General features: G+C 42.7%; 1 protein-coding gene and 1 long non-coding RNA gene across 8 annotated transcripts in view; one reads left to right on the top strand and one right to left on the bottom strand.

Annotated features, from left to right (window-relative positions):
• The window catches only part of LOC309352208, a 48,367-nt gene extending 42,388 nt beyond the window's left edge, over positions 1-5,979 (top strand). Inside the window, exons 3-4 of the long non-coding RNA XR_014161130.1 lie at positions 3,519-3,616; positions 5,641-5,979. This is a non-coding gene — a long non-coding RNA (uncharacterized lncRNA). The remainder of the gene's footprint in view (positions 1-3,518; positions 3,617-5,640) is intronic.
• Positions 5,980-8,608: 2,629 nt separating this feature from the next.
• The window catches only part of PJA2 (praja ring finger ubiquitin ligase 2), a 40,590-nt gene continuing 26,340 nt past the window's right edge, over positions 8,609-22,858 (bottom strand). For all 7 annotated transcript variants that reach the window (XM_081880432.1, XM_081880430.1, XM_081880435.1 and 4 more), the window contains 5 exons: positions 22,580-22,765; positions 21,170-21,281; positions 11,738-11,852; positions 11,377-11,498; positions 8,609-9,293 (listed from right to left, as the gene is read on the bottom strand). In XM_081880432.1, the coding sequence (XP_081736558.1) occupies positions 9,165-9,293; positions 11,377-11,498; positions 11,738-11,852; positions 21,170-21,281; positions 22,580-22,765 (664 nt within the window). In that variant the 3' untranslated portion in view covers positions 8,609-9,164. The remainder of the gene's footprint in view (positions 9,294-11,376; positions 11,499-11,737; positions 11,853-21,169; positions 21,282-22,579; positions 22,766-22,858) is intronic.

Raw genomic sequence — 22,858 nt, 5'->3', positions numbered from 1 at the left:
TCTGTGGTCTAAGGGCTGCATCCTTGGCTGACCCCTGGGGTGCAGGGGGGTGGGGAGAAGGGTAAAAAACTGGGTAGGGAAAGAAGCTGAAACCAATTGGGCAATGGAAGGAGGAAGTTGATTGAAAACCCTCCCTGAGAAATCTGCCCCTTCCCCAACCAGGGTGATGGACAGGAGAGAAGGTGGTGTCAAGATGTGGTGCCCCGCAAGACGAACGCCTCGCAAGACGGAAAACCCGCTAGACGAAAGGGTTTTCCGTTTTGAGGTGCTTCACAAAATGAATTTCCCTATGGGCTTGCTTCGCAAGACGAAAATGTCTTGCGAGTTCCTGCGGGTTCCCCCCCCCTTTCCCCCCTTTTCCTAAGCCGCTAAGCCGCTTATCAGCTGATCCGCTGATAAGCCGCTTAACAGCTGATTGCTAAAAGCCGCTAAACCGCTAATAGCACTAATCCGCTAAGCTGTCAATGGGCTTGATTCGCAAGACGAAAAAAACGCTATACGAAGAGCCTCACGGAACGGATTAATTTCGTCTTGCAAGGCACCACTGTAGACAGTCCATTGCTGGCTTTGGCTGGCTCACTGCCAGCGTGTGACCACAGACAGATAACCTCAAAGGGAATTTGGTCCTCAATAGGAAAAGAGAGAAAAGAATAAAGGTTCTGCATGTACACCTCAGAGGTCCTGTTCTTTTTCTGAGAGGGACATCCATTTCACATGTCCTCTTCCTCAATCTGTTGGGAAGAGATGCTCCAGAAGCAAACACTCAGAGCGACCAATGAGTGGACAAAGAGACTGTCCCCCTGAAGTTTAATGGATATAACTTTGTTTTCCTTTCCCCAAGCCATCAAGTTTAAAGATCCTGACAGAAGGAAGGTGGCTGGAAGGCCATCAACTTTGGGGTAGCAGTGGTGGGATAAGTTCTCAAGCCCTTGTGCTGCCTGTCAGATCTCCTGGCCAGTCACTGTCCACTGTTACCTACCCCTCTGGAAAGGAGGATGGATACGGCTAACACATGGATTGACTGCCTGGTTCCACATATTTCACATCTTAATACCACATCCTGTCAACAGTTCTCTCCATCTGTGTTCTAGCCCATAAGAAGAGGTTGTAGCTCTCTGGTGCAGCTCTCCTAAAGAATCGCTTAATGTTTGCACTGGAGAAGAAGAGGCTCAAGAGCTCTTTGCTTATGTCTCATTTTGGAGAAAACAGTTGAGGGACATGGTGGCGCATGTAGAATGGAGGGGCTGGAACTCCTTGAGATCAGGGGTTATGGTGGGGCCCAAATGGGAAGACCTGGGGTATGGCTTCGTGCATTGAAGGAATTGCTTGCAACATACATTGCACTTTAATTTTCAAGTTTTGCTCCATCCAGTCATGCAGGTCTTGAGAACGGTAACGGCACATCCTGAATTTTGAATATATTAGTAGAAAAATTCTACTCCTGTGCAGTGAAGCTTATCTTCACTTTTACAGAGATCATCTCTACATTAACAGGTCACAGTTGACTACTGTTCTTCAATTTACAAGACAAAATGCTCAAGCTCTGGAGTATTTAAAAAAAACACAAAAAAACCTCAGCAGGTTTTCCAATTTCAGAACCATCAAGCAGTTACCAACTTTCAGGCATTATTAATCACGGTTGTCACTGTAAGACACTATGAACTCCATCTATTTTCTTTTAATAAAGCACTTGGTGCTAAACATGTAACCTTAAGCAAATGGAAAGAACAAAATCAAGTTAAAGCATAATTTTCAGCTATGGATTCAAATAATATTTCAGAGGTCCCAAGAGCTGTACTGTATTCAGAAGTCAGAGCAAAAAGCGTTCCCAAACGGACACTTGAGCGAGTGTGGTGTAGTGGTTAAGAGCGGTAGTCTTGTAATCTGGTGAACCGGGTTCGCTTCCCCGCTCCTCCACATGCATCTGCTGGGTGACCTTGGGCCAGTTACACTTCTCTGATGTCTCTCAGCCTCACTCACCTCACAGTGTTTGTTGTAGGGGAGGAAGGGAAAGGAGAATGTTAGCCGCTTTGAGACTCCTTAAGGGGAGTGAAAGGTGGGATATCAAGTCCAAACTCCTCCTCTTCTTCTTTGCATCTGCGCAGCCAATTTCCTCGTACATCACTGTATCATTTTGCAGTACAAAGTTCTACAGCCGAGGTGCAGAATCAGAAGCCCAAATGCAATTATCTCTGTCCCTCAAGATTGTTTCTAGGTCTTGCCCTCCCCAGGGATGCTCGCTCTTCCTGCCCTCTCCTGAAATGCTTCTGCTTGGACTGACACATGTCCTTGAATTGGAGGTGTGAACCCAGAAGCTGCTCACCCAAATGCACTGGCAAGCTTCCTGGCAGCTGTGTCACTTTTGCTCACTGGAAGAGGGGAAGGGATGGAGAGGCAGCCCTGGGAGCCCTGCTCCAATGCCCACCAGTGAGCTTTTCATCTCAACTAATTTCAAGAGTCGGAGGAGAGTAGGTAGGAGTGGGTGGGTCTGTTTTATGGGGCAATCCAGTTTTCTCCCTGAAGAATTCTGCAAGTGGGGGCCTCCAAAAACTGAAAGTGAAATCTTCCTCTTAGTGCAAAAAAGGGGAAAGATTTCAAATAACTATTGTGATATGTGTAAATCAATGGCTGGCTGTCGGCATACATCTGTCTCTAGAGACAATGGAGTGTGCTTCCGCAGGTGCAGTCAAACTGCTTGTGTTAGCAGCACCTTTCTGGAGTGCAAGCCTGGGTGAGCGTGCCTGGAGGTCTTAGACTGCCCAGACAAGGCTTTCTTGGCTTCCCTGATGTGGTCCAAAGGGAAGCAGAGCAGCATTGGTCGTATAGTGGTGAGCATAGCTGCCTTCCAAAGGGAAGCAGAGCAATCCAATTGGCACCAGCTGGGCTGCAGGAGCTGTAGGTGCCATCTAACTGCATTAGGGACTCCACTCTGGATTGCTGTAGGGTTTACTCCTTAGGCTGCCTGGGGGGTTTGGTGTTTTTGAGGAGGGGAGTCAGCTCCTCCCTGCTCCTCTCCCCCCCCCCAACACCTTGGCCAAGGGTTGCACACTGAGCTCCTGCGGGAACACAATGGCCTCAGAAAAATCTTCCCTCTGGTGGAGTCGGTTTGAAGTAAAAGGGGCAAATTGATGGAGACTGATACAACATGTTTATCTACCTATAGATCTTGTAATGGAAAATATATGGTAATTACGTTATGGAACTGCCAGCTAGAAATGTCATGGGTGAATGGAGGTGGGGAATGAGAAGAGTAATTTGGTTATTATGGTATGAAGGTATTAGGTATGAAGAAGCACATACACACCCCAAAAAGGGTGATTTTTTTTTAATATATCAAAGAGAAGGATTTTTAGCAAGCCCATTGATTTTGCTCCTCCACCTCCCCTGAAATGGTACCCCTAAGAAAGAAAATGGTAGGCGACAGGAACATAGGAGGCTGTGTTATTCTGAGTCTGGCTGTTGGCCCACCTAGCTCAGTTTGGCCTGCACTGACTGTCCATGTCTCTCCATCTTTTCAGAGAGGGGACTTTTCCAGCACTACCTGAAGATGCCCGTAGAAGATGACCTTCTGCATGCAAAGCGGGTGGTCTACAGCCTGCCTTCCTCTCTTTTAAAGGTACGTATAAAATTTCCAGACATCTGCTCTGCTATGAAAAACTGGCACTGTGGGAATTTTTGAACTAGTATCTTGTTTTTTCCAGAGTCCTAAGCTGACAGCCTATTTTAAAGTTTTTATGAGCCCCGTGTGGATGATGATGAGTGCTCAGTAGGAGCACATAGCACAAAATTTGATTGGGACCCCAGTCTGGTGTTTTGGAAAACAGACCACTTTGACCCAAGGCACTTTGTAGGATGTTCGATTCAGCTTGGGTCTGCTTCATCCCCTCCCCCTTTACTATAGGGAAATTTAAGAATGGCTGCTGTAACTTTACCCCCTTTTGAAAGAAGCACTGCAAGTCCATACCATGCAATGCTTTTACGCCAGCACAGCTGCTGCCTGGCATACACAAAAGTAGTGTGGCAATGCTGGTTCAGGGTAAGAGAGAGTTTTAAGTATCATGTACTGTATGTGGGGGTGCCAATATGCATTTTCTTGACGGTTCACGTACAAGAGGTCAGGTGAAGTGTGACATTCACACTCTGCTGTTCCTATGTTGGGACAGTGCTTTGAATGTTTAAATGTAACAGCCATCATGACCATTGGATGTGCTGATGAGGAAAAAACAAATACAAGGCCTCAACAGCAGGATTCATAATCCAAAAGAATTTGAGAATCGAAGCTCACCAGCCTACCTTTTAATTAGGATACATGAGTTTGAAAACCGTGCCAACAAAGACTACAAATTTGGGTTAAGAAGTCATTGCCTTTCGACAGTTTTTCCTTTGTGCCAGCTGCTGAGAGGGGGTTGGGGAGCCAAGAGATGAGGCCAGTAACAGATGGTGGGGAAATAACCATCTCCAGCTCTGTTCTTTTTTTATTTCCAGTTTATACAAACAACTGGTGGAAAGTTTCTAACAGTGCGATCTACTCAGAAGCCCCATTGAGCCCAGTGAAGTTTACTCCCCAGGTTATAGGATTGAAGGCAACATACGGAAAACTTGGCAGAGCAACTTGAAAACCGCTCTGTGGGTGGGTGGGATTAGGTTCTCTTGTAACACTGTGGTCAGCTAGCGCGCGCGAGAGAGAGAAACAGATTGCCTGCTTAAAGTTCTGTCTGCATGAAATCCAATTCCAATGTGCAGAAAAGTCTATTTATTGGAAGCCCCCTACAGGTATTCAAAGGACAATATTAGGCCCTCGGTTTATGTAGAGAGGATTATGTATTTTCACTTTTGCTTACCATTGAGTGCAATGCTGCTTTTAAAGTTCTATTCAATTGTTATAACCGAATATTGAATATTTGCAGTAAGGTGAATAAGATCATATATACATTAAAAAGCTTTAAAGATTTGAGATTGTATCCTGCAAAAGCATTCAGCAAATATAGGTTGCTACAAGACCTTTGACAGTTAATTTACAACTCGTACTTTGTGGCATTGCAGTTGATCCTAATACAGTGGTACCTTGGGATGCAGACAGGATCCGTTCCAGAGCCCCGTTTGCATCCTGAATAGAATGTAAGACGCGACGGCGTGTCTGCGCGTGCCGCATTTTGCTGCTTCTGTGCATGCGCGACGTCATTTTGAGCGTCTGCGCATGCGCAAGTGGCGAAACCTGGAAGTAACATGCTCCGTTACTTCCGGGTTGCCACGGAGCGCAACCCGAAAGCGCTCAACCTGAAGCATATTCAACCTGAGGTATGACTGTAAAGGTATTGCCCTACTGTGGCTTTTGGACCAGCATGGTTCTTTTTATATGCTACCCATGTGTTTAGTGCCACAGAACCCACCACCAAATTGTCCCCGTACGTAAGATCTGAAGAGGCTCTTGCAAACTTGTCCCATTAACAAGACACATCATTGTTCGTTTTGCTTTTTTACTCATTTCTTCACATGCCCAAACAAAATGGATATTTAAAAGCACTTTATGGATTAACTGGATCATTCCTGACCACATTTTGCCTCTGAGACATAACTCTTGGGAGATTTCACTGAAATAAATACATGACGTCATTGTAATGGGATATGTCATTCATACAGATTGTTTGACAAGAACCCCTGGATCTTGGATTCCTGCCCACAGCACTAATCTTGAAGAGGTGGCTGGCAAGATGCAATGAAAACAGTTGCACTGAAACAGGCTCAAGTCTAACTCAAATCTCGCCTTCCGAAATGTAAAGAGGTATGCAATGGTTACATTTGAAATAAGCGTTCTAAGTTCACTATATGGGCCTAGATTGGGCAAAAAACTTACTCTGATTTAGCTTGTAGCTGGGAATCAGGCCTAGAACCTATTGCAAGATATGACTAGAAATTCATCTTGGGGAACAGAATCCAGGAAATGCCATCTTTATCTCACCAGGATGAAAGGGAAAGTATCTTAGCTTGTGCCCCTATTTTATGCTCCCTATTGTTAGCTTTGCAGTTAACAAGAGTTATGACTTATTATTTATTATTATTATTTATTGATTTTATATACCGCCCTATACCCAGAGGTCTCAGGGCGGTTCATATACTTAACAAGGTAGACATTTACTAGCTGTCTTGCTTTCCAACGAGGCTTGCTTTCAAATAGGTGTGCCCAGGATTGCAGTGATATTCTGCTGTATTAATAATAATAATAATAATAATTAGATTTATATACCACCCTTCATCATAAGATCTCAGGGCGGTTCACAGAATAAAGTACAGGATAAAAACAAGTAAATAATTAAAACAAAACAGCAAAACAATAACCCCAAGTCCCCACAGACACATTTAAAAGGCTGTAGAGTATTAATTAGCCAAAGACCTGGTTGAAGACGAACGTTTTCTCCTGGTGCCTAATGTATGATGAAGGTGCCAGTCAAACCTCTCTGGGGAGAGCATTCCACAAACGGGAAGCCACTAACAGAGAAGGCTGTTTCTTGTGTATCCTTGCACGGGTTGAGAGTGCTAAACAGAAAAAAGTCTCACGTCTCAATACAGTTTTGCAGTGTTGAAGCTTTGTGAGATGCATGGCCAAAAGTTCTGGATTATGCTCAGAGGTTATACAAAACAGTTTCAATTAAAGTATGCATCTCTCCCCCCCCCCATAATATTTATTATGTTTCATACAAATACAACACATACTATAAAACCAATGAAACAAAAATAAGAGAAAAAAGAAATCAAACAAATATAACGAATAGTAACAAAAGATGTAACAACAAACACATAGACAATAAAAATTAATTAATTAAACTTCCAACCTCATAAACATATTGCTTGACTTCCTCTAATCTCTTCCATCTGAATTTCCTTGTAACTAAATGTAGCAGTTTTCCAATATCATTATTCAGAAAACAATCTTCCGATTATAATCGAATTTCTTAACTTTTCTTAACATTCTATATCTCATTTATTTATTTAAATCCTAACTAGGCCTATTTAGTACTTTCAAGTAACTTCTAATCTTTAATATTACAATATTTATTCAAATAGTCTTTAAATTTCTTCCAATCTTCTTGGTATTCCTCTTCTTTCTGGTCACGGATTCTCCCAGTGAGATCAGCCAGCTCCATAAAGTCCATCATCTTCATTTGCCATTCTCCCACAGTTGGTAATTCTTGTGTTTTCCACTTTTTGGCTATTATAATTCGAGCAGCAGTTGTGGCATACAAAAATACCTTTACATCTTTCTTGGGCAGTTCAGAACCTAATATTCCAAGGAGGAACGCCTCTGGTTTCTTAAAGTATGCATCTTTTTCAGGAAACATGTATTTCAGCATGAAAAATTTGATTTAAGATGTTATTTAAATTGGACTTTTGGGCACCAAAAGCATTCTTTATAATGATGGTGACGAAGAGGAATGCTCAATTTGCCAAGGCAGATTGATTTAGATCATGGGGGGGGGGGGGGGACAATCCACCCTGGAAAAAATGGGCATTCCCCTCATGTACCAGAGTGATAATGATGTTTCTTCTTGCCAAAGCCTCAGCCCAGGCATTTTTACCTAGTTTTGTAGAAGGGAGGAATGAAAGCATCTGTCTATTGCTAGGTGACTTGAGAACATAATTTCCTGTTCTTTAAACCTGACAAACTGGCTAGGTTGCATACAGCTTCAGCAATGTGGCATGGGGGAGAGGAAGAGAGCAAAAGTGCAAGGATGCTATGCGAGCTTAAATAATTAGTCCTACACCCTTTCCAAACAGAGTCCAGCTGTTATTTCCCTTCTGTTCTAGAAACTGTGAGCTGACATTCTTTGTGGGTGAAGTGTGGAATTATTCTCTCCCCCCCATCCCTGCTATTTCTTAACAGTGTTAAAGCACTGCTGCAAAATCTGTTCTTACAGGACAAGTGAAGAATATACTCTGACAACTGTTAAAAAAAATGTAGCCGTTAACAGATCATTCATGTATAAGCGCAAAATCTTTTTTCATATTATGGTAAATTAAATAAGAGCTGGGTAGAAGAACCCTGGGATCCGTCTGTTTCACAGTCTTTTACAGTAAAATAATACATCTGCAGACACTTCAGTGTTGGAGACTTGCATAATTTCCCCAGCCATCAATATCATGGGTTTTGGCTGTATTGTACAATGTATAAAGAGAACAGTTAGTGAGTGGATAGTGTGTAACCCGGCAGCTCACCCTATTGCATACACAATTTTAAAATAATAAAAATATTAATAATGAAGTCAGCAGAAAATTTTGAAGACCAATGCATTGTACTGTAAGATAACCTTAGGTGTCCTACTGACAAGGATGGGAGTTCTTTCCATTGTATTTCAGTAGCTTTGCAGGCAGTATGACCCCTTTATAACCTCGCAACCTGGCCACTAAAATTTGCCTATCTAAATTCCAACAACTGATATAAGGAAAGCACCCAGCTCCCACAGGTTTTCTATAGTCTGGATGATGTGCCCTCAGTTTCTACCACAGGCATGTCAAGTTGTGTCGGATTATGAACTTCATAAAGCTGCCCAACTATCAGTTATGGGTACTGGTTAGAGAAACGCTCACAAGCAATTATGAAATCACAGGGAAGTTGAGTTATTATGCTTTTTTATTTCCAGTGAAACCAAAGAATACTACTGCTGTGATCACAGAACGTCTTCACATTTGATGCAAATATGAAAGAGCTATGTACAAAGTAATCAAGTGGCACTATTTTTCAACAAAAAGAAACAACCCAAGCCTCAATTATTATATAATGTAAAACAGGTTATATGCATAACATCTGTAAGCTCCAACTGCACTGCAGTTGCATTACCTTGAACACAAGTGCCACATTAATAATGATCATTCCTTAAGACAAATTTAATATAAGCATTAGACATTAGTTAACAGCGACATGTTTTACTGAGGAAAACTAGTGCAAGCTTTTAATCCTTTTAGTCTGATAATTCTAGCTCTAAACGGTTTCTAAACCATTTAGAAAGGTCATACATTCTCTTTCTAAACTAGTATACTTTAAAGTGTTTTTAATATATATTTATATTTATATATATATACTTACATATAAACCAATTTCACATTGTAATTAAACAGGAGAAATTTACAGTAAAATTTGATGGTTCAAACTCTCTTTTCAGATGTTGGTTTTATTGTGTTCCTGATGTACTGTGGACTGAAGGAGTGGAATCATGATCAGGCAGGAAGGTAACTGTGGGAATAGATGGCTCTGGAAGCACAGGCGCAAGCACATGGCGGCATACAGGACACGTTCCGGACTAGATGAAAGAAAAGGCTATTGATCAGTTGCAAGGCAGCTACAAGAAGGCCAGGTACGCAAGAATGCCAAAATCCAATACCTCAAATAAACATAGATTTGCGGGTGTTAACCCTGAGTGAGCGAAGCAGCCAGTTTGCTAACCTAAGACCAGTCTTTGTGTACCTGGTTCTTAGGTGTTATGCCAATTTCAGAGGGATTTCTCTGGAATAAGCAAATTGGGAGACTGCCTTTGGTAGAGGTAGTGAAACATCAAACATAAAATGATGAAATGTGGTCTTACTTGTGTTCAATATTTTAATAAGGTTCCTATCACTAGATTTTTTTTGTTTAAAGTTCACTACTATGTGAAATAGGCAAAATTCATTTCAGAAAGCTAAATTCTAATAGCTTTTTGGCAGAAAGCCAATCTATATGCAACACTGCACTCAGTACCCTCACCTTCCCCCAGGCTAGTGTCTTGATGAGGGCAGGTTAAGTTAACACTTGTTGCCCCAGCAAACGTTGAAATCTCAGGAATTTGTTAGGGTCAAACCACAAATATAATGTAGTCAAATTTTCCAATATGAAAGGCCTAAAACATTACTAAAACATTATCTCTAACTTGTGTTTCACTGTAATCAAACTTTATAGTAAAGCTGTGAAATTTGCAAATATTCCAGAAACTTTGGGGGTGATAGTCTGGGATCTACTCGTAGGTCTCTGAGTACCGTATTTTTCGCACCATAGGACGCACTTTTTCCCCTTCAAAAATGAAGGGGGAATGTGTGTGCGTCCTATGGAGCGAAGACGGCATAGCCCCGCGACCTTCTGCCGGCTGGAGAGGTGACACGCGGCTATGGCAGGAGCCTCTATAGCCCGCGCCACCTCTCCAGCTGGAAGAGCGCGCTCGGAGCTAAAGAAGCCCCGCTTACCCTCTCCCGGCTGGAGGTGACACGCAGCAATTGCAGGAGCCTCTATAGCCGCGCGCCACCTCTCCAGCCAGGAAAGCGTGTGTGGGGCTAAAGAAGCCCCGCTTACCCTCTCCCGGCTGGAGGTGACACGCAGCAATTGCAGGAGCCTCTATAGCCGCGCGCCACCTCTCCAGCCGGGAGAGCGCGCACGGGGCTAAAGAAGCCCCCCGCGACCCTCTCCTGGTTGGAGAGGTGACATGCAGCTTTGGCAGGAGCCTCTATAGCGCTGATCCCCGACCTGCTCTTTGGGGCTGGTGGTGGGCTTCCCCCCGCCAGCCCCAAAGAGCAGGTCAAAAGGAACCTGAAGCCTGGAGAGTGAGAGGGGTCGGTGTGCACCTCTCGCTCTCCAGGCTTCCAAGGTAGCCGCCTGAAGGCGTCTGAATGCACCTTAAACGGCACCTTGTTTTAGAGGGGGAAAACAAGAGGGGGGAAATTCTCCCCCTCTCTGCGCAGCGCCTCCTGCCTCTTCGCTGAAGGGGCGCTGGGCAGAGAGGGAGAGATATTTTTTTTCTTGTTCTCCCCCCTGTAAAACAAGGTGTGTCCTATTGTCCGGTGCGTCCTATGGTGCGAAAAATACGGTAACTTGCTGTAGACCAGCAAGGACTGCTGATTCCCAACTGTTTAACAATAGCAAACACACCCACAACCTACTTTCCCACCTTAATTAGGCTGCTGAAAGAAAGAAAGCTAACCAGGAGTGAACTTGTGTGTGGAAGGACTGTTACCTAGGTGCAGTTCAGCTACTGAAAACAAATGCCTAGGATCGAATTGAACTGATCTTTATATTATTTCAATACTAAGTTGAAGTATGACAATCACCACCAGCAGAGCTTTTCTGCCTTTAAACACAAGAACAATTGCATCTCTAGTCAATGAAGCATTTAAAAAATAATTAACATGGCACTGAACATATTCATGTAAATAGACTGGATAAAAACAATGCACTTGTAGTTATACATTTAAATCTAACTTCAAAAAAGAGCATTATTATGACTGTATGTTTGTTTGGCATCTTCACAAAGTACAACTGAAAGCAAGTAGGAAAAAAGCCATGTCCACCGAGTGTAGTCAATGTTTCACAGAAATTGCGAGTTTTAAAGGAATTTGTTACATTTCAATGCAAATACACACCTTTTGCAACCAAAGTGTTATGCAGGGCTTATGAAAGAAGTGATGACATGGAAGTTCTGTTACAATTTCTTCTTTGATATACTCACTGCAGCAGATAGCACAGCACTGCTCCTGACCTACAGCTTAGGGAAACAAAGTACATATCAGCCTGCACTTTCAAAACCTAGGAGATCTCAAAGATTTTAAGGTGGCACAATTAGAAATATAAGCCTTCTAAGCATAAAGCTTTTGAAACTGGCCTCTAGTTCTAATTGCAGGTCAGATACTGCCATGCTAAAGCTTGCAAAAGAAAAAAGAAAAAAACCACAGGCCACCATTATTTTAATCACAATTTGACCCGAGTTGTCTCATTTATGCTTACCATTGTGATCTTCTGTTATAATAATCTGTGGCAGACAGTCTATGCTCTCCTTACTAGCTGGTGGATGGGCCTGCTCAACATCAATTGCGAGGGACTCTAAATGTGCCAGAGCGGTCTAAAAAGATGCATAAGAAGCCATTTCTGTTATGCATAAGACAGATATAATTTATTCCTTTAAAAAAATTCATTTAAAAGGGTTGCATGAAGCTCAACAACTGTAGAAAAGGATGGGTACAAATTGACATGCTTCTACATTTCCCCTCAGAAATGCTAAATTGATATAATACGTATGAGAGATCTGGTTGTAAATATTAATCTCTGAGAATTAATTAAAGAATAAAATTTACTCCTTGATGAACATGAATCTATATTACTAAAGTGGATGAACCATCTGTCATCTTTTACTTCAGCAGGGGAGAGCGGTCCAAGCTTGATTGCCTTAGTAACAGCAGGGCCCTATCATGGATTAGTCTCTCATTTCAACCAATCACAGTTGTTACCAGTTCAATTTTCAGTTACAACAGTGGTTTGCATAGTTTAATGCTGCTATGGAGCAGGTTATTAAGTCATGCTTCTAAAACATACGCTTCCCTCTTTGTGCCTTGCCCTAGGCAGCTACATCTTCCTTTGCCACAACTTTGCTATGCTGTCCTTCTCCCCAAAATGGACTGTCCATGGTGCTCAGGGGGGAAGCAGTGGTTACATGCAGTATAATCTCTTAGGAAAATGGAAACCAGATGCCATGTGCTGGTTTGCACATACAGAATGAGCTGTAGATAGGTGATCAGGTGGTTCGATTGGGCTGCAGAATTAGGAACTTGCCTGTGGCGCCATATACTTTGAAGATGCCTTTGTTCAATATTACATCAAGATATTGTCTAAAAATTGAGAAACTCACCCACACAAGGGCTATTATTATTTAAACAAGATTTCGTATGTAAACTTCATTGGGTATGTGGCCAAGATAACCAAAACCCCTTTCCAAAACCACAAGAATGCAGTACATTTTTGCTCTGGGGTCTAACTGCTTAGACTACATCCATATTTCCAATTAAGTTCTGATTGATTATGCATGGTCATTTTGGTGAACAGATGCCAAATTTCACCTTCAACACTGTGTCACAGTGCTTAGTGAAAAGGTCCATAAATTTACATTACTTCCCCAGAAAAATACTAGAATGGCATTATTATTCATCATTTACAAAGAACTTTGCAGTTCTTCAATAAAAAATACATCACAGGAATATCTAAATCTATATATTCTTTTAATATATTAATATTTATTCCATTAGACTACTTGCTGTTGTTTTAACTTAATATATTTTAAAAGGGAAACTGTTAGAAAGTCTGAGAGAAAATATGTTCACTTACTCAGGAAATCAAAACAAATAGTACTTTGAATTTATATTGTGCATTTTGAGTGCTCAAAATGCTCCACATACATGTCTTCTGCACTCCCAACAACAGCTATGTAGCGCAGGCCAAGCTCTTTATATTGTAGATATGGGGCTGAGAGGATAGTGTGTGGCCCACAGCTTCTTAGTGAGTTAAAGGCTAACCAAATAAGCTTTTGGAGCAACACCACTAGTGTTATGTTAAGCATACAACTCTAGTATTCAGATTTGTGCCAAACATGGTTTGGTTATTTGTTCTCAGGAAGATTAACAACTGCAGCAATGGACCTATGTTGTGCTTTCATAAACCTGTTGGCCACTTAAGGTAAGCTGTACTAAAAACTGCTTGATACAGGTTTTAAGAAGCTTTAAACACTTCTCTTGATGAAATTTTTCCGCAAAACACATTTGCAACCACATTCATTTGTGCATCTGCCTTTTTGCTTTTGGGTGTTTCTATGGCTGTTATTGATCCCCCCCCCTTTTGCATTATTGAATGGGTATCACCGAATTTGGTGCACAAGTGTCGTGAATCACAGGTGTTTCTGAAACCTAGGGCAGCTGACAATTGTGTCCTAGAAGATAACAAGTACCGTATTTTTCGCCCCATAGGACACACTTTTTCCCCTCCAAAAATGAAGGGGAAATGTGTGTGCGTCCTATGGGGCGAATGCAGGCTTTCGCTGAAGCCTGGAGAGCGAGAGGCATCGGTGCACACCGACCCCTCTCGCTCTCCAGGCTTCAGGAAGCTATCCGCAAGCCTTGCAAGCCTGGCGGGAGTTCCCGCGGGCTCACAAGGCTCGCGGACAGCAGCCTGCAGCCCCGGCGAGTGTCCGCAAGCCTTGCGCGCCCGGCGGGAGGTCCCGCCGAGCACGCGAGGCTGGGGTGGCAGCCTGTTGCCCGAAGCACAGGGAGCCCTCTGGAGTGGCTGCAAGCCTTGCGCGCCCGGCAGGAGCTCCCGTAGGGCGCGCGAGGCTTGGGGCGGCAGCCTGCCACCCGAAGCACGCGGAGCCCTCCGGAGGGTGCCCCGTGCTTCGGGCAGGCATGTGCAAGGCTTGGGGCGGCAGCCGGGGCTGGGGGGGGGGAAATAATTTTTTTTTATTCATTTTTTATTCATTTCCCGCCCCCCCCCCCAAAAAAGAGGTGCGTCCTATGGGCCGGTGCGCCCTATAGGACAAAAAATACGGTAATTGAGACAAATTCTGCTGTTGTAGCAAAACTACTATTCTGCTTGTAGTTGTGCAAATATCTGATAGAACTTCATACCATTAATCCACCAGGCAATACAAATATTTCTCAGTAACATCATTCTCTACCTACTTTTCTTACTATTAATTATTATTATTATTAGCAGCTGCCTCTGCTTGTAGCAGAGTTCAGAATTTTCAAAATTGAAAAGGTTGTCAAAATATGAGAAAATTATGAACTATTCTAACTAATTTATCCTTAGAGAAGAGCCTGTCTGTTATATTTCCTCTGATTTCATGTTTATCTTTTCCAACTCCAACTTCACTGCACAAAATTCCACTGTTTTCAAAGAAGGCGCAAAACATGTACTTAGATGTTGTGACCTTCCACCTTGACCTACAGGGGATGTTCTCCCCCAGCCTTTCCACTAGCAAGCCAACACAGAAAGGTTATTCACAATGAGAATAATGTATTGCAAACAGTAAAAAAAATGCAGATCCAGCTGCTTGGAGACGCCACACCTATTAACAAACCTAGAATGATGGGAAACATAACACACAAACAAATCTAAAAGATTAAGTTTCACTACATAAGCATGATGACAAAGTTACTTCAATGATTTGGAAGATTAATCTTCTAAACATCTAAAAGAGTTAAAGAATGAAGGAAATAATCTTTGCAGTAAGGCTGCCATCTTAAGGAATAAAACAATTCAATGTTACTGTATTTTTCGTCCTATAGGACGCCCTTTTTCCCCTCCAAAAATGAAGGGGAAATGTGTGTGCGTCCTATGGGGCGAATGCAGGCTTTCGCTGAAGCCTGGAGAGCGAGAGGCGTCGGTGCGCACCAACACCTCTCGCGCTCCAGGCTCCAGGAAGCTATCCGCAAGCCTTGCACGCCTGGGGGGAGTTCCCCCAGGCGCGCAAGGCTTGCAGGCGACAGCCTGCAGCACGGAGCACAGGCGCCCTCCGAAGGACGCCCTGTGCTTCACGCAGGTGTCGGCAAGCCTTGCGCACCCGGGGGAACTCCCCCCGGGAGCGCAAGGCTTGCGGGCGGCAGCCTGCAGCGCGGAACACGGGGCACCATCCGGGGGACGCCCCGTGCTTCGCGCCGGTGTCGGCAAGCCTTGCGCACCCGGGGGATCTCCCCCTGGGAGCGCAAGGCTTGCGGGCGGCAGCCTGCAGCGCGGAGCACGGGGCGCCCTCTGGAGGACACCCCGTGCTTCGTGCAGGTGTCCGCAGTCTGCTGCCCGGCGCACCCTGAAGCAGAGCACCCCTTGCGCCGGGCAGACATCCGCAGCGTAGGGAGCCCCACGGGAGTTCCTGCAGGGCTCCCCAAGCTGCGGATAGCAGCCTTCCGCCCGGTGCGAGGGGCGCCCTGAAGCAGAGCACCCCACGCTTCCGGCATACATCGGCCAGCCCCACATGCTCGGGGGACAGCGGGGAGGCACAGCGCCGCCATCCCGCTGTTCCCCGACCTGGTTTTGGGGGGGAAATAAAGGGAAAATTTTTTCTTTATTCCCCCCCAAAAAACTAGGTGCGTCCTATGGGACGGAGCGTCCTATGGGACGAAAAATACGGTAAGTTATAATAAACATTTGCTTACTTTTCTCTTTATAACTGCTTTGCAACACAATTTCAGTATTTAGTTTAAGTCAGTAGTTCCCCAACTTTTTTCCCTACGGACCACTTGAAAATTGCTGAAGTTCTTGACAGACCACTTAAATCATTTTCCTGTCCATTGTAGCAACCGTAATTCCACAGAATTCAAATCATAATACAATACAATAAAATGAAATGAAATGAATGAATGAATAAATGCACAATTCAAATCAATACAAATATTCAGTGTGATGGATGTGACGTCTCCCATCTTCAACCACAAATTCATATATTTGCCACAGACTATCTGAATGAAGTTTGTGATCTCCTGGTATAGGACATGCATCACACACTTTCAACATAAAACACATCAGCAGGGCACCAGAACTATATTTAACTTAGATAAAAGTTCTGTTGATGAGGGTAAAATACACCCAATACCATTTCTAGATAACATAGGAATGTAAGAAGTATTCAAAAGTATTCAAAGAAGCTAAATAAATATAAGTAAATAAATAAATCCACAGCCAAAACTGCCACAAAATGACAAGTACCAATTATGGTATGGCATCAACATTTTACATTGTGCCTTTTCCAGGAAATTAGACTACCTGCGACTCCAAATCTTACATGCAAAGGCTCTTGTGCACTGTAATGTTCTTGGAAAGGTCACTGAATCTTACAGGAAGGCAATGACTCACTGAATCAGAAGAAAATAGAAAATAAAAATGCTGGCGCGCTGCCATATTAAGTACATCATCTACATAGATGGAATGGAGGCAATCAGAAATTACAAGTACCTGTGGACACTGGTAAGTCATTTATATGAACATGCTTGTTATTTGAATAGATTCATATTCCCCCACCCCGCACCTTGGATAAAAAGCCCGCAGGAGCCGCACATCCTTTAAAGAGCGTGCCGCTCTTGGGGGCTTTTCCCCGAGGAGGGAGAAGGGACTGGCTGGCAGCGTCAGTCCCTTCTCCCTCCTTGTAGAAAACCCTGCAGGAGCTGCGCGCTCCTTAAAGGGTGCGCGGCATCTGTGGGCTTTGGCGGGAGGTGGGGAATACTCCCAGAGCTTGTCGGGGCTGACGGGGGAAGGCCGGGCTTTCCCCTCCAGCTCCAAGAAGCTCTGGGAGAAGCGGACAGGCTGTGTGCAGCCTGTCCGCTTCTCTTTGGGGCTGGAGGGGGAAACTCGGGCTTCCTCCGCCAGCCCCGACAAGTTCCTGAGCAGCTCTGGGGTAGTGGGATGCGGAGGCTTTGCGGGCTACCCCAGAAACCAGAACAGCTAAAGAGAGTGCTGCGCAGCGCTCCCTCTAGCTGTTTTAGCTTCTGCCTTAGGGGCGCAAAGCAGTGATGGGCTGCCCTTCTCCCTCCTCGGGAAAAAGCCCCCAAGAGCCACACACACACTCCACACAGCTTGTGAAAGGGAGCGCTGAACAGAGCCTGGGATGCATACAAGCTCTGCTCAGCACTCCTTTTAAATAATATTTTTTTTCTTGAATTCCCCCTCTGAAAACTAGATGCGCCTTATGGAGCGAAAAAAACGGTAGTTTACTGATGAAGAGGGGTAAAGCATTTTTTTAAAATGTGTACCCCCAAACTAAAGTAGCTAAGGAGTGAAATTTCAAAACATTTCAGTTCCTATGTAAACTAATGGCTGTTTCTGCTGCAGTTATTTTAGCTATAATGTTAAATTCTTACACAGCTCCTCTCTGATAAAGAAATACTAAGCATGTTATTTAAATGCAGCACATAGAAAAGGAATCTTTGTTTAAAGGTGTTGAAATAAATATATTGACAAAGGAATAAAACATTCAACTGAAACAGAGTAGTGTTGACTAGTATATTTTTGCCACTTGAAAACAACTTCTCCAAGCTACTCAAGAGTACAGTGTTTTAAAGGAATTCACCTAAATGTTGATAACACAATGCTCAAAGTCAGTTCTGAATTTCCCTCTTAGTTCAGTTTCTTGAACTTTGTTCTATCTTCTAAAAAGAGTTGTTAGAATCACAAATTTTTCTCTTTTTATAGGATATGAAATAAGACATTGAAAGAAATACACAGAAGTCTTTGGTAAAAGGACAAATGGCTTGTTTTTAAATCAAATAAAATGGAGAACTCATTTATTAATAAGGAATCACACAACTTATTTTTATACACAATGAAATCCTGTGAGACCAAAGCAAGACAGAACACATGCATATACTACCCACACACATACATAGGCACACAAACTCTCTTTTTTTCTGTGTAAAAAGTTACTGACATGTACTTTGAAATGTATAATTTATTCAACTGAAGTTGGGAATGCAACTTTCATTTATGATACTGTAATAACAATTACATATTAAAATATCACTATCCTATTTTTAAAGAATATTAAGTATATTTAAAACTATTGTTGATTTCTGCGGTCCCTCAACATGTAATAAAGATTGTATGTGTAAACAAAAAAAAGTTTGCCATTATTCTACGAAAGAAAATATCAAAAATGTCTAAGGAAATGAGTACCAGCATGTGATACCTTAGGGCAACTGCCAGGGTCCGCCACAACTGCTGCCAAGTTCTTGCTACCAATGCTACCAATAAGCCTGTCCCAGGTAGCATGCTGGTAGCAACACCAACAAGGGACTTGTCATACTTCCCTGAGCTTACTGGTGCCCTGATGTTTAGGAAAGCTAGTGTGGTACAGTGGTTAGTATTAGAGACAAAGTTCAAATCCATAAATAAATATTTTCTGTAATCTACGGGTGTGGTCTCTCATCCCTCAACGTAAGTTATGCTTCAAAAAGTTCGTAGAAACTGAAGGTCTTAACTCCAAGAAATTAGTTTTCTCCTAGCCAGTATTATATATAACTGACTGAAGTTCATCCCATTTTACTAAATGGAAAACCTAGATCTCGACAGCTTTTCCAATTATGCATTCAGAAGTCAAAGTGCTTCCCCCCCACTTCAGACATTAGCCAGAAAAATGTGTTTTCCATTTATTCATGAACTCAACAGGGAAAGCACAGAACTATCTAGCATCTTGGGGCAGGAGAAGAAAAGGTGGGGAAAGCAGGGGGGAAAAGGATGTACAGGATAATTTCAGCAGTGACAGGCACAATGATTTATTTATTTGAATATTCAGCAGACCTGAGCCAAAAAGCTCAGGACTGGTACATTTGCAACCTTGATGCTCTTTGCTCTACCCTCTACCACTGCATTTCTCCAGTAGTTGACCACATGTCCAAATTCTGAATCTACATTTTTGAAAACCTCAATCTGCATTATTTATTTAGACCACTAAACACTGCTATTTTAATAACGCAACAACATACAACTCAGGCAATTCCTAATTTAATTTTACTGAGAGAATCCAAAAGGCAACTGACAAAAATGTCAATAAAGTGGCATTAATAGCAGAGCATGCAGACCTAATTGCAGGAAATCCAGGGAACATGTGACTATATTACAGATTAGTATTATATGCATTACAATTGTATGTATTATATGCTCCCTATGCTGTTCAAGGGGTTGTGACAGAATTCTCTAGTTCAAACATATCCAAAATACTTTCCCAGGCTATAATGGAAAAGATCCAAGAAACTATCAGGTTCACAATTGTTACAACAGGTGGCTGAAATATTGTTAGCCCAAATAAATAGAACTGGGTTTAGTTTTGGGAGGAGGACTTTTCAACCTTCCTTGTTCACTAAAAAGCAGAGGTTTATTATATTTCTCATTACGTTAAGATTCCAAGTGTTCAATGACCTCTATGATCTCTAAACTTGGATCTAAATTACTTGTGATCATATGGCCTGTTTCGGTACTTATCCCAATAATATGTAGTTATTTCAAAAACTAACTTAGGAAATAGCTGAATTTACCCACATCCGAAAGCCTGAAACTGATCTCCTACATAATACTGAACTTAAATACAGAACAAACTAGAGAAACTGTTATACTGAAGAGCAGGTGCCAAACATTTGATACCAAGGGCTATCTCTGTATACTCTGATAATACTTTGGTAATATTAAAGGATGAGCCACACTACTTTATCTACACTCCACCCCAAGGCCACCAGCCCTTCCCCTTCCCCTACAACAGGTGAGGCAGGGACCTTGTGACATGATGCTGACCTCCAGAGGTGTCCTGAATGCTTGCAAAGCACAATGCAACTGCATGGAAATCTTTCACCTTCCTTTCCAGCTCCTAAATCAGGGAGAGCCCTTGCCCTTCTCTATGTTCTATAGAAGAACTACACCTCTTTCCAAAGTAGCAATAACAAACAGCTTGGACCAGCTTGGCTTTAAAAACATACAAACAAACAAACACTTAACTTAAAGCAGAAACCAATGAGTGGTTTGGATCAGATGTCACAGTACTGCTGAACCTGGGGGAGGTGGCCAGTCCCTTAAATGGGAGACTAATGGCAGCCATGTGTAAGATGCTATACAATATAAATATATTTTTTTTAAAAAAACAAAACCCTTGGCTGGATCTAGACACGTCATAGAAGTGATTCAGTTAAACACATCGTAAACTCATACAGGGAAATCCGGTAGGGAAAGACAGGACTCCACAGGATCATCTGGTGCCAAATTGTTATATCGCATATACAACACATATAAAACACTTTTTCTTTACCAATCTAGCTGAGTCCCTTGACTTAAACCAGGGGGAGTATATAAACACATTCCCATGCTACAAGGATGAATGAACAAAACTGAAATAACTGAAACATCCATCCAGCAACATATACATTATAAATAGAAATATTGCCAATGTTTTAACATTGCATTTAAGACAATGCAGTACGCTCAATGCTCATATAGCACACGTTGAACAGCAAAATCCTGTTTTAATCAGAGCAAAATCGAAGGGCAGAATAAAGCTTATGCAGATATCTTTATACTCCCTTTCCTCAATTCCTTACACCATTTGCAGCCCACCTCCTGAGGGCTGAGCCTTTTTGCCCCCCCCCCATTTTTTGGTGGTAGTGGCTGGGCCCCTCCAATGTTCAAAAAACTATGTTCGGCCTCCACTGTCAGAGCCACTGTGCCTAGGAATACCAATTGCTTGAAGTCACTGTGGGGACAGTGCTACTGCACTCAGGTGCTTCTTGTGGGCTTCCTCACAGATGCGATAAATATGAAAAAGCCTAAACCACAGTGGATGTTCGCGCTAATACAAATGTAGCTGAGCTATGTTTTCCCTCAGTTTAACTAATCTTAAAATGAAAACTTAGAAAAGTATTGCATTACCTCCATGGCCTGTGCCAGTCGTTCTTCCAGGGCCATATATGTAAGGAACTGGGGATCCACATACGAAATGGCTTGAGCAACACCCAAGCCATCACCAAATTCATCAAGCAGCCTAGGGAAAAAGCAGGATTTATGTTCTCAATTGCAATTAGATACCATATTCCCCCCTGCCCCTCAAACAATTAGGCTGTTACAAGGGGCTGCATACATGTGCTTCTCATGTTCCAGAACTTCAGATAGTAAGTTCTCAGTCTAAAAAACGAGCCACACAAAGAAACCTGCTGCTGCTGCTGCCAGGAAATACAACCATTCAACAGGCTTGGCCTGGTGATCTTAGAAGATGCATGCGACACAAAATCAACCTGATTAGCAGTACTTTCAATACGGTACCTTAACACCCAAAATTTCTTTTCTTTGAGTCAAAAAGTGTTGGCTTTTTTAGGGTGACTATAGTTCCTCTGGGAGGAAGAAGTGAAAATGTCGTCTCCAGGGCTGAGCTTTAAGAGGTTTTTCTTGGATTTTTCTTTTAAGTTGAGCTAATGAACACTTAGGTGGGAAGTAGAGCTGAGCAGTCATGCAGAAAATAATCACAAAAATATATTTTTAAAAAATTAAAAAATTGTCCGGTAGCACCTTAGAGACCAACTAAGTTTGTTCTGGGTATAAGCTTTTGTGTGCATAAGCATGCACACTTCAGAGTTGGTCTCTAAGGTGCTACTGGACAACTTTTAATCCCCCCCCCCTCGACTGCATCAGACCAACATGATTACCTACCTGAAACAAAAATATCTGCAGCTACAGGATTTTTACTATGGTAATCCGTTAGTGAGTGGCAGACCAAATATTCCCCCTTTGCACAATTGGCCTTGCCAGTAAGTCCCCCATGTATGCCAAGGAAACAGGTGGCATGTGAGGTCAATCCTTAGCAATTGCCCAACATGCTAACAGGCCTTCCTTTTTGACATGGACATACAGTGTATAAGCATGACTTGCCTCATTATATATACCGGTATATCTAAATTTTATTACGGTCTCAGACCAATTTTACATCCCATACTAAATGAGCATAAAACACAGTAGAATTAAGTTTGGATTAACCCTCCCCTCCCTTCATCATGCAGCTCTCCAAACTCCCTCCCTCAACCCCACACATTTTAATTTGCACAGAGGAAGGAGGGAAATCGCAGTGCTAGATAGAAATTGGGGAGCTAGCAGAACCTCCCTCTATGTTGAATTTGATTCAGAGACCCACCAGATGCTGAGACCCAATGTTCACAATACATTTCAGTAGTTAAGTTAACCTGTTACAGCAGCACGGAACGCTTACTATGCCATTTCTCAGTTGATTTTAATGTAGGCAACATGTGAGTGGCGAATGTCTCAAATAAGCATCAGCACATAGTAAAGTACCTCCATTCCACGTCTAGATCTTCACTCATACTGGAATCATCTTCCAGATTGTTGTTTCCATCCAACATGAAAAAGCCAGGATGCACAAAATGGCTCACTTGGTCATTTTCCTCATCACTGCTGCTTTCAATTTCTTCATGATACTGCAACCAAGGAATTTCGCCGTCCTCTAGGGTAGTCTGTTCCCTTTATACAAAAATGAGAAAAGCTATACAAAATGAAAGTAAAACTACATGTAAGCAAGTGTACATAGGGTGCTCTTCATTGGTGAATGCTCAT

This window comes from Podarcis erhardii (genome assembly GCF_964252035.2).
Source record: "Podarcis erhardii genome assembly, chromosome: 11".
In the NCBI taxonomy this organism is placed as follows: Eukaryota; Metazoa; Chordata; class Lepidosauria; order Squamata; family Lacertidae; genus Podarcis; species Podarcis erhardii.
The sequence above is the reverse complement of the archived record's forward strand: the minus strand, read 5'-3'. Positions and strand labels throughout refer to the sequence as shown.